The sequence below is a fragment of the Rhinichthys klamathensis genome, unplaced genomic scaffold (assembly GCF_029890125.1).
Source record: "Rhinichthys klamathensis goyatoka isolate OS25496 unplaced genomic scaffold, OSU_Roscu_1.1 h1tg000042l_1, whole genome shotgun sequence".
NCBI lineage: Eukaryota > Metazoa > Chordata > Actinopteri > Cypriniformes > Leuciscidae > Rhinichthys > Rhinichthys klamathensis.
The window spans coordinates 4,063,462-4,075,913 of NW_026606589.1; the positions used below are offsets into that span (position 1 = coordinate 4,063,462).

At 35.0% G+C, this 12,452-nt stretch overlaps 1 protein-coding gene across 37 annotated transcripts in view; it reads right to left on the reverse strand.

Annotated features, from left to right (window-relative positions):
* The window catches only part of LOC130082286 (adhesion G protein-coupled receptor L3-like), a 357,233-nt gene that overhangs the window by 212,779 nt on the left and 132,002 nt on the right, over window positions 1-12,452 (reverse strand). For all 37 annotated transcript variants that reach the window (XM_056247124.1, XM_056247125.1, XM_056247121.1 and 34 more), the window contains exon 4: window positions 2,737-2,950. In XM_056247124.1, the coding sequence (XP_056103099.1) occupies window positions 2,737-2,950 (214 nt within the window). The remainder of the gene's footprint in view (window positions 1-2,736; window positions 2,951-12,452) is intronic.

The window sequence follows — 12,452 nt, forward strand, 5'->3', positions numbered from 1 at the left end:
TAAAACTCTGTGAAACATTCAACTAAAACTCTATAACATACTATACTGAAAACCTACAACATACTCTAAAACTTTACATAACATATTCTGCTGAAACTCTACATGACACATTCCACTGAAACCTTATGTGATACATTCATTTCACTCAAATCTACAATTTAGCCTACTCTAAAACTCTACATAACACATTCCACTGAAACTCTACATGATAAATTCCAATAAAACGCTATGTGGTACATTTCACTGATACTTTTTGTATGAAACTACACTAAAATTCTACAACACACATTCTCTAAAACCTTACATAACACATTATTCTGAAACTCTATATGACACTCTAATGAAACTGCTTGCCACATTCTAGTGAAATTCTACAACATACTTTACAAAAATTCTAAGTCAAACACTGTACTAAAACACTACATACTATACTAAAACTGTACATGACACCATCAACTAAATCTCTACATAACTCTATTAAATCTTTACGACTTTATTCAAATTCTATGACACCTTAATCAAACTCTGTACAACATCCATTGTAACTCTATCAGACCCTCTACTTAAACATGCTCTATTCAAATTCCCCACACTTAACACGATTATGTGCGTGAGGTTAGAGGTTTGCTGTGGAGAAGAATACCATTGTTCTGCACTAGATGGACACAGTTACTGTTTGTTATCTTGCTGTGTTGCTGAGCAGCTGCTTTAATTTATTTCAGCAACAGAACTGAGAATACACAGAGGAACAATTACAGACACACCATGCTCTGATCCCGGTCTGTCTGACTCTTCCACTCTGCTGAGGTGTGATGAGATGAACATGAAATGTTGAGGGAAATGATAGGGAAGACCTGGGAAAACAGCAGCCAAAAGAGAGAGCAGCACAGCAGGATTTAATAAGCCAAATCTGCATCGGTGGATCACACACACAGTGATGCAGCAGAAGCTAATCCAAAGGTTGCAGGTTCAAACCCCTGAAGGCTTGATTCATGGACCTGAGGATTTCTGAGGTATCCTATATCTAATTACCAACATCACTGCGTTCTTGAATGGAGCGCTTAAACCCAGATTGCTCCAAGGGGATGTTCCCTGTTCTTATTGTACCATGAGACATTACTGGGTAAGAAAACTAAACAACTAGCACACAGAAACAAAAGAGCCTTAATGCACACACACTAGGCCCAAAAGATTTGACACAATATACAGAAGTACAAAAGTGGTTTCAGCTCCGCAAGCCCAATTTCACACATTTGCAAAATGTGTCAGTGGACAATTCATAACTTAAAGCAAAAACCTACACAACACACTTCTAAAATTCAGCACAACCTATACTTTTAAAACTCTACATTGCAAAAACGCCATCATAGCTGTGTTAGTGTACGTATACACTACATGTCAAAGGTTTGGAAAAATTCAAGACTTTTGTTTATGTTTTTGAAAGAAGTTTCTAATGCTCACCAAGGCTGCATTTATTTGATCAAAAACACAGTAAAAAAACATAAAAATGTGACATATTACCATTAAAAAAACTGACATTTTGAATATATTTTCAAATGTAATTTATTTATGTGGTGACGCAAAGCTGAATTTTCAGCAGCAGTTTATTTGATATAAAAATACAGTAAATTCAGTAATATTGTGAAATATTATTTTCAATTTAAAGGATCTGCTTTGTATGTGATTATACTGTCAACTGTCATTTATTCCTGTGATGCAAAGCTGAATTTTCAGTCTTCAGTGTCACATGATCCTTCAAAAATCATTCTAATAATCTGATTTGCTGCTCAAGAAACATTTCTCATTATTGCCAATGTTTCTTGCTGCTTAATGTTTTTGTGGAAACTGTGATACACTACAATTTACAAGTTTGGGGTAAGATATATATATATATATATATATATATATCTCATTAAAAAACTATATTCAGCAAAGACACATTAAATTGATCAAAAGTGACAGTAAACACATTTATAATGTAATGTATTATGGTTTCCACAAACAATATATATATATATACTACCGTTCAAAAGTTTGGAGTCGGTACGATTTTAAATACTTTTAAAAGAATTCTCTTCTGCTAACCATGGCTGCGCTTATTTGATTAAAAAATACAACAAAAATCTGTTATAGTATTAAATATTATTCCAGTGTAAATCAGCTGTTTTCTGTGTGAATATATAGTAAAGTTTAATTTATTCCTGTGATCAAAGCTGAATTTTCAGCATCACCAGTGTCAGTGTCTTCAGTGTCAAATGATCCTTCACAAATCAGTATAATATGAGGATTTGATGCTCAAGAAACATTTATTATTATTGTCAGTGTTGAAACAGTTGTTGGTCTGTCAGTTGTAAAGTTTTTTTTGTTTTTGTTTTAGGATTCTTTGATGAATAGAAAGTTCAAAAGACTTTTGTAACATTATAAATGTCTTTACTGTCACTTTCGATCAAATTAATTATTCCTTGATAAATAAAAGTATTGATTTCTTTCCTACAAAAAATAAAAATAAAATTCTCACTGACCCCAAACTTTTGAACGGTAGTGTATATATATATAATGTTTTTTAGAGTGTAATTTTCACAATATTATTGTTTTTATAGTATTTTTGATCAAATAAATGCATTCCTTTGGGAGCTTAAGACACAAAAACCATTAAAACATCTTAATTATTATAAACTTCAGATCTGTAATTTACTGCATGCATGATTCTGGCCTAATTGTTTTTGTGTCTCTCACCTCTGGCTCATGATCTTGTACGCATCAGGCAAATAACAGCGTGTGTTCTCCATCTGCGCAGGGTCGGCATCGCAGATTTTGTCATCAGTTCGACCATAATTTGCACTCTCAATCATGATGACGTCCGTGCCGGGACAGCGCAGCTCGATTGGGTAACTTTCACAAGACAACTCCCGTCGAACAACTGCCATGGGCACCGGAGCACGACTGAATGCTGCAAAAAGTGAGAAGAGACATTCAGTCAAATAAAAACTACAAGGTTTATATGACAATTAATGCTTATTAAACTAAGAGATGAAATAAAAAATAAATAAAAACTGAGCAAAAATTAACAGAGAACGAGACATAAGAATATCAATATATTCATTAAGTCACGAGACATAAGAATCAGTGACATTTGTCATCGTTGACATCAAACCTTGAGATATGAGCTCTCAAATGAGATATGAAAGCTGTGTCAAAGAAGATCATTGGTCAAAAAGGACTATTCTCATCACACAAAGACTTAGAATATAGCGCACAAGTCGTATAGACCTACTTTTATGGCGTAATTTTAAAATCATGACAGTCCCCGGGTCACCATTCGTTTCAGTCAGTGTATGAAAAAGAGACATTCTGCTACAATTATCATTTTGCATTACAAAGAAAAAATGGAAAGTAAACCATTACTATTCCTTAAACTGTTTGACAATAAAAAAAGATTTTTGTGAGACAAAAAATATTCAAACGGAATCCTGGATAACATGCATTTATTTACACCCCTAAATATTATGACATCACACAATGTTCAGATTAGTGGTAGATCGATATGGGTTTGCAAATAATTGATTTATAAATTATAGCATTTGCACCAGGCAAGTAACATTCATTTATGTGAATAAGTCACATTCCATACCTAAGGTCAAATGGATTGCGTATAATTTAGTGGATAAAATGTAGGTGTGTGTGTGGGAAATCCTATATCGCACAACAGTTTAGTAAATTCGTCCTAGAGTCCTTTTCTGATATTTCTGGATCGAGTGGCAGAACATATACAACAGAATCAGAGATCATCTCTCTGCTCTAAATCTTTCCAGATCAGAGTCTTTAGTCCCGGCTGATGGACTAAAGCTGAGCTTGTCTTTCAGCTCAACCCCATGGTTTATCTTTGGGACAGTAAAACCTGGATTGTGTGGTCACTGAACTATTTCGGTGTGGATTTGCTCTGGACGACTGTCACGATGGAAGAGCTGTGAGACTCCTGGCAGAGACAGCAACATTTTGATTTAAAGTCTCAGGGGCATTTGATGGATTCCACAAGTTTGTCTGATATTCCCTGAATCTAAGTGAGAGAACAAAAATAAATAAATAAATCACCATTTTATCTCAAAGTGGTCACCATATACTGTAAATAAAAGTATGTGTACGTCTGTACGTCTGTATATTTAAAATTCACCACCATGAAGAATAGACTGAATTCGTAAACTTTGTGAACTTTGTGAACAAGAAGCTCATTAAAGAGGTTTCCTCACCTCCTCATCTCATTATTTGATAACATGAAAGAACTGTGGAAATAAGTCAGATTCTTGGTCCTGATGCAAACACCAGTTATAAACGAGGGTGGCATAAAACAAACCTGATCTCCACAATTAAGGCTCTGACACACTCAGATCCACCATTCACTGCCCACCGCGCGTCATTGGGTTTGATTTTAATTGGTTTCCAGCTTCCGTACCGCACCTTTTGTGTGAATCTCCGCGTTTAAACGGAGTGTGACTGTTGACACACTCGTGTGAACCAAACACTCGCCCGTCGATAACAGATCATTAACCATGAGACGGGACGCAGCGGAGCTCTCACACACACTCACGCTTCCTCCTATCATGTTTACTTTCACTTCATACGACATACCGCTGGAGAGACAGACTGACAGAGACAGTGTTCGATCTGATGATAAAACAGACAAAAGAACCCCAGACTTATACAGAAGGAGTAACCCAAGTGATATACTGAATAGAGGTTATAATATGTACTAGGTTAAACCACCCAGAACAAACTAGCAATTAATTACCCCTATAGCAACCTAACCTTCCTGTCTGTCTATCTATCTATCTATCTATCTATCTATCTATCTATCTATCTATCTATCTATCTATCTATCTATCTATCTATCTATCTATCTATCTATCTATCTATCTATCTATCTATCTATCTATCTATCTCTCTCTCTCTCTCTCTCTCTCTCTCTCCTCTCCTCTCTCTCTCTCCTCTCTCTCTCTCTCTCTCTCTCTCTCTCTCCTCTCTCTCTCTCTTCTCTCTCTCTCTCTCTCTCTCTCTCTCTCTCTCTCTCTCTCTCTCTCTCTCTCTCTCTCTCTCTCTCTCTCTCTCTCTCTCTCTCTCTCTCTCTCTCTCTCTCTCTATATATATATATATATATATATATATATATATAAAATCACACACACAAATAAATGTTTATATATAATATATATAGCCTATTATATATTTTATTTGTATATTTTGTATATGCTTTGGCAACATTGTTTCAAAAACTTTCATGCCAATAAAGCCCCTTTGAATTGAAAAAAATTGAAAATATATATATATATTAGGGCTGGGCGGTATGACGTTAATGATACAGTACAAATTGTATAGACTAGACAAGTAACAAAAACACAGTAAACAAGTGAAAATGGACTAATAGCAAAGTAATTAAAATATTAAATAAAATACAATAACACACACAGTTGTGTGTGTGTGTGTGTGTGTGTGTGTGTGTGTGTGTGTGTGTGTGTGTGTGTGTGTGTGTGTGTGTGTGTGTGTGTGTGTGTGTGTGTGTGTGTGTGATGAAAGGATTGCGTGTTTGTGGTCCTTTTCTCTCCTCTTCCACACCCTGACACCTGGACTGCTCTGACATTTAAAAGTTAAAAGTCATCATTAACATCAAAACACAAGCCCATGGGGCTCAAACACGCACACACACACTCCAAGAGGCCTGGTCAGTGTAATCTCACAAAAGAGAGAAAATCTGCCTAAACACACAGGTCAGAAACATCAGGGTGATGGATTAACCATGCGTGTGTGTGTGTGTGTGTGTGTGTGTGTGTGTGTGTGTGTGTGTGTGTGTGTGTGTGTGTGTGTGTGTGTGTGTGGACAGATGGTCTTCAGCAGTCTGATAACACTGTTTAAAGAGTCTCTCTGCATTGTCTTATGACTTATGAGTGACAGACAAAGACAATGAAGTTCTTACCTTTTTTGTACCTCTTTACACACAATAACAAATGAAGAACTCAACCTGACATTACACAACCTAACAAAACATTCACACAAACCGTTCATCATTTTACATTGTTATGTTGAGTTTAGTGGGATGCTCCATATAAAAACAATTAGCCTACAGTATAATAGTATAATCTTAATAATATCATCTTGTTTTATCTCATAGTATAATATTAAAACAATATCACACAAGCAAGAGTGTAACAGAATGTGACTGGGCCAAACAAGTATGTGGAACTTCTGTGTGAAACTACTTTCTTACGATTTTATCACAAGTTCAAAAGATGCCTCCATAAATATACAAAAATGCCATGTTAGAAATAGCAACTAGGGTTGTTTCTGATATTTCTTATATGCAACAGTTTGATAAACATAAACGTAAATTGAGTTACTTACGTTTTAGATATAATATTGTCCGTTACTTGTGTTGCTCCGCCAAAAGTTCCGAATCCGAACAAAATCTGAGCCAGTGTGTTTTGATCTTGAATAGGTTCAGTGTTTTTGAACAAATCGTTTGAGTGAATGATTCAATGACTCAATGACATAAAGAGAGTCACATGTTTCATTCCAGAAAGAATCAATAGTAACCGACTGCAGAACCGCAGAACCATACGTCACAGCAGTGTGAGGACGACAGTCTGATGCCGGAAGTGGGCGTGGCCAGGCATTGCGCTACTTCTGTGTTTTAGAAAGTTTAAAACAATGCTATTATGAATATATTTTTTAACGATTTCATTAAAAATATATATTTAAGAGATAGGCCTATATAGATATATATATATATATATATATCAAATATTATAAAATATATTATTTAAAATATTATAAAGTATAATAACTATGTTTTGTCCTATTAACAAAAGACAGGCAATGTAGCCTATTAACAAATGTTAATAATGTTTTTTTTAAGTTAAAATGATACTTTATGCATCTGTTCTGTGTCAAATGATTAACAATATAAATTGAACAAAGCTTAAAACAAACAAAATAATAAAACGAAAACAAAGCTTGAGCATTTGAATTAATTGAAAAGCATTTTTTAAATAAAATGTGTTTCCCTCCCCCCCCCCCCCCCCCCCTGAAATAGCAAAAGCATCACACACTAGCTGTACCTGCTCCAAATAAATAATAGTAATTAAATCAAAATATAAAATCAAAACAAATAAAATAAATAAATTATATAAAACAAAATCAAACCAAACAAAATAAATCTTATTAAAGTTATGCAGGCACACATTTAACAACAATTCTCAAGTGACAAATAAACTAAATAGATCAAAACTCCATACACATGGAGTTAATCCTGATGATTCCTGAGGCGCCTTTCGTCATGACACTCGCTTTTATTTTCTTTGGTTTGATTTTGTTTTTTATAATTTGTTTTATTTAGTTCGATTTTTTATTTTTATTTAATTGCTATTATTTATTTAGAGCAGGTACATCTGTGTGTGATGCTTTTGCCATTTCAGAGGAAAAAAATAATTGTATTTAATTAATAATTTTTGTATCAGTCCACCATAGAATTATGTTGTTTGGTCTATGAAAAAAAATTGTTAGTTGTGAAATGGTTGAGTATTAACAAAATAGTTTTTTAAAAGTTAAAATGATACTTTATCCATTTGTTGTGTCAAATGATTAACAATATAAATTGAATAAAGCTTTAAACAAAAATAATAATAAAATTAAAACAAAGCTTGAACATTTGATTGAATTGAAAAGCATTTTTAATAGTCGTATATTGTCTTTTGTTAATAGGACAAATAATTATTATATTTTATAATATTTGATATATATATATATATATATATATATATATACATACACATACAGGTGAAACTCGAAAAATTCTAATATCGTGCAAAAGTTATCGTGCATAATTATGGCTTACAGATTATGAAAACCCCAAATTTAAAATCTCAGAAAATTAGAATATTACATAAAATCAATACAAAAAAGGATTTTAAATACAGAAATGTCGGCCCTCTGAAAAGTATAATCATGCATATGTAGTTATATATACTAAATATATTAGTTTCACCTTTTAATTTGAATTACTGAATTACATGAACTTTTGCACAATATTCTAATTTTTCGAGTTTCACCTGTATATATACACACAACTATATATATATATATATATATATATATACACATCTTTAATTAAATCGTTTAAACAAATATTTATAATAGCATTGTTTTAAATTTTGAAACGTTCTAAAACACAGAAGTAGCGCAATGCCTAGCCACGCCCACTTCCGGCATCAGACTGTTAGGCTGGCGCTGTCGTCCTCACACTGCTATGAAGTATGGTTCTGCGGTTCTGCATTTCAAACAAATGGGTTGAATGAATGGTTCATTGACTCGTGGTTCAAAGACATTTGTTTGCCGCCACCTACTGGTGTCACCATAAAAACTGCAGAAAGAGTATAATATCCCATTATATTATATAATATTATATAATATTATATTATATTATATTATATTATATATTTTATATTGAATCTTTATCATTCACAATATTTTTTGTATTGCAACATTCTGTTTATATGAGGGATGGTTATTTCTCCTATTGGAAAGATGCCACTTAATGAATTAATCTTAATAAAATAATGATTTCACAAAAATTGTGTTAAACTTGCATTAAATTCCCATGAGTTTTGTCATTGACTTTCAGATGTTTGGGGTAACTGCATTTAAAAAAAAAAAGATTTTTTTTTTTTTTACTATGCTCGTTTGTGTAAACATCTCCTAAAAGACAAAGAACGACCTGAAATTTGAATGTGGCTCAATGGCGGATTGGCTTTCTGAGCCTCCATGCAGTGCATAACCGGAGAAATGTATATTTACAGAAATGTCCATGACATAACATTGTGTAACATTACATAGTACTCCATGACTTTTTAGACCTTTAAAAAGTTTAAAACATTCCTCTGTGTGTGTTCCTGCTTTTCTTGATTGTTCTCAAAGTAGCTTATGTTGAGCAGTGAAGCCAGACACTAATTACCGTTGTTTGCTTTTCTTTATCTTTCTTGCAATTGATTATTTCACTAAAGCACTAAATAAGCATTGACAGAAAGAGCAAATGAATGCCATAACTTGGACACAGCGCGTGTCTGTGTGTGAGTGTGCATGTGTGTGTGTGCGTGTGTGTGTGTGTGTGTGTGTGTGTGTGTGTGCGTGCGTGCGTGTGTGTCTGTGCAGAACATCTGAGGTTCTCGGTTTGTGTTTGCTTGTTTGCAGGTGGCAAACACACAGTCCCGTGAGTCTTGAGCGATGGCGTCGGATGGTTTGACCAGCTCAGTCAATTAGCACCAGTCTGCATGATGAATGCCTCCACCTGTGTGTATGCATCACTGTTTCCCTTTCACTCTGCAGTTACACACTGATTCCCACAAACACTCTGTAAATGTAACAGCTTTGATCTATCAAAGATGTGTGAGCACAATTCTGTTTAACATTTTCAAAACTTCTGAAGAAAAAAAGCACAATATATCCATATATATCCACACACACACACAATTTATTCCTTTGTGCATGTGTGTGTGTAGGACAATACATAACTTGACAATGTGAACAACACTTTAATGAACATGAATTTCATTACATCTAAGTTCATTTCGAAATGTGTTTTGTATTCCGTGTCATCTAAATGAGCATGTAGACTGTGTTTGTGCTGACAGTAGAGATAGCCACGAGATTCAAATGAATAAACACTGAGATGATGCGCTTAGTAAAAGGAGAGATTTCTGTCTGATGAAATGGTGTGTAACCTGCTGAAAGGATCGCTTCACCGGCAGAAGATTCTCTTAAATATGATTCCACATAAATGAGCCGAGTACATGCGTAAGTGAAAATCAGGCTGTAAATCCATCAAGCAAGACAAGGTTCTTTGAAGATGTGAGCGTTTCTTGCCTCTGCAAAACTCTGCAATGATGATCCAGTGTGTTGAAAGGCTGCCAGGGTGTTGCTATGCATTCAGAGGGGGGTTCTGGGTAGTTGCTAGGGTGTCTCTAAGGTGTTCTGGGCAGTAATGGCACACTTTGATATTCTTGTGCGGGGAAAATTACATTAAATTTGGCCAACCGCTAAATCCAAAATTAATTGTACCCTCTCCTTGTAATTTTATTGTTTAGATGCCTTTCAATGAATATTCTCATAATACAATGTGGTTCTTTTACCAAATCACTGTAAAATGATATTGTTATGAATAGAATGTTCAAAAGAACAGGTATACTAAATAGGTTTTGCTTTAGTTATTCTATCTTACACTGCCATTCAAAAGTTTGGGGTCAGGTTTTTAAACTAATTATGAGAATAAATAGAATTTTACGATAAATTACAACAGAAAATAGTTATTTTAAATTGCAATAATATTTCACTGGACTTTCAAAAACAATGGTTAAACAGTGTTGTTTATTTTTGTGATTTTGGAGAAAAGACTAATCCTGAATTTTCCCAGTTTCACCCAATATTGATGCTCGGCATGCAGTTATAATCAGATATGTGCGGCACATAGCATTACAGCAACATTGTTCAACAGCGTGTGCTATCTCTGAACGCTCAGGGCTCATATCTGCCAATGCACTGTTTAGCAATTTCCCCTTCTTTCTTCCTGTGCAGTTGCCCTTACATCCTCCCTCTCTCTCTTTCTCCCCCCCTCTCTCTCTCTGCCCTTTGCAAATCCCTTTTGCCACCATATAACTGCAGGAATGCCGTCACCTAAAACACATATACACACACACACATGCTCTGAGGCTGTTGTGAGTTTAACGGCTCTTGACAAAACAGAGGGTTTAATTGAGGTCAAACAAACAACAGGAAAATATGTTTTTTTTTTCTTCCTTTTTCCAAGAGCTGCCGGACAAAAAGAAAGAAAGTGAGAGTGAGCTTCATTCTGTACACGCAGACAACGGAAGCGCCATAAGTGAGTCAAATTAAGCCTCAGACACTAATTACGCCACACTGAAGCATATTGGCTAACCACAAAACCCACTAAAGCATAGACACTTGCATATAATAGTGTTTAGCAGTAAGAGCACTTCCTTATTCCTTAGGCCGCACACACATATGATTGTTTTGACTTATTAATAAAATCACACACACACACACTATTGTGTCATGTTTGCTCGCTGAACACAAACATATATTGCGATTAGTGCTGTATTGCGACAATCGCGATGTCAAGCCTATGCGATTATGTGACGCAAAATGCTGCGATTTTATGAATAAATGCATGTGTGGATATGACAACCCATTCTCTCTGAGAGCTGTTTGCCCATTTTCTACACCGCTAATAAAAAGAAGAACTGAAAAAGAAGACCAGTCAGTTTAGGCAGTGGCGCGTATGCTCACGCCGTGACTTTATCCGGTGTGCAGCGCGGAGAACAGGGGTGCTTCTCAATTCTTATTTGTGCATCCTCCTTTCCTTTCCTCGTGTCTCAGCTCCACCCCCGGTAGGAAGCGAGGGAAGGCTGCAAGGAAAGAAAAGGAGGACGGAGCAAGCTTTTTTATACATTGGAATACTTGATCACTCGAGCGTCACTTCACAGAGTCATCAGCAGCGCTCAAAGGATCTGCCCTTATGTTGTTGAAGTTTGGTTATTTAAGAAACATTGTAACATGTTGTCACTAAACTTAACAAAATTCTGTTTAGTTACCAAATGTTTTGACAATCACAATACACTTACACCAAAAATGATCCACAGACGGAGTTTAGACAACGCATATATGTTACATCCTGCTTAAATGTCCCTGCTTGTCTTGACAGAATGTTCAAAATATCTTATTTTCATGAGCATACAAATGTTCTTATTTATTGTTCTATTTATTTTATACTATTGTACTATTGAGACAATAACACATTTGCAGTAATGCAAAGATGTCATTATTTAATTTTGTAAAAAAAATATTATTTTAATTTGAAAACACTGTGCGTTTGTTGTTGCTAGTTTGAGAAATATACATTTCAGCATTATCACTAATATGTGTATGCATTTTCCTTGAGAAGAACCAAGCAAGTTGACTCATGAAACCATTTGTTTATTATATCAAATCGCAATCACAATCTTGACCTCAATAATCGCAATATGACAATTTACCCATATCGTGCAGCCTTAATTGCGATCAATGTTGTTAAATTCACAAACAAATGTCTCTGCTTACATACATAGGCCTATATTAATTAAAGTTGAGTTACTTACATTTATAAAAGTAAACTGAAAGCTAAATAGATAACTAAAGGAGGGATCACACACACACACACACACACACACACACACACACACACACACACACACACACACACACACACACACACACACACACACACACACACACACACACACACACACACACACACACACACACACACACACACACACACACTCACACACACACACACACACACACACACACACACACATAGTCTATTGTGACATGTTTGCTGGCTGAACACAAAC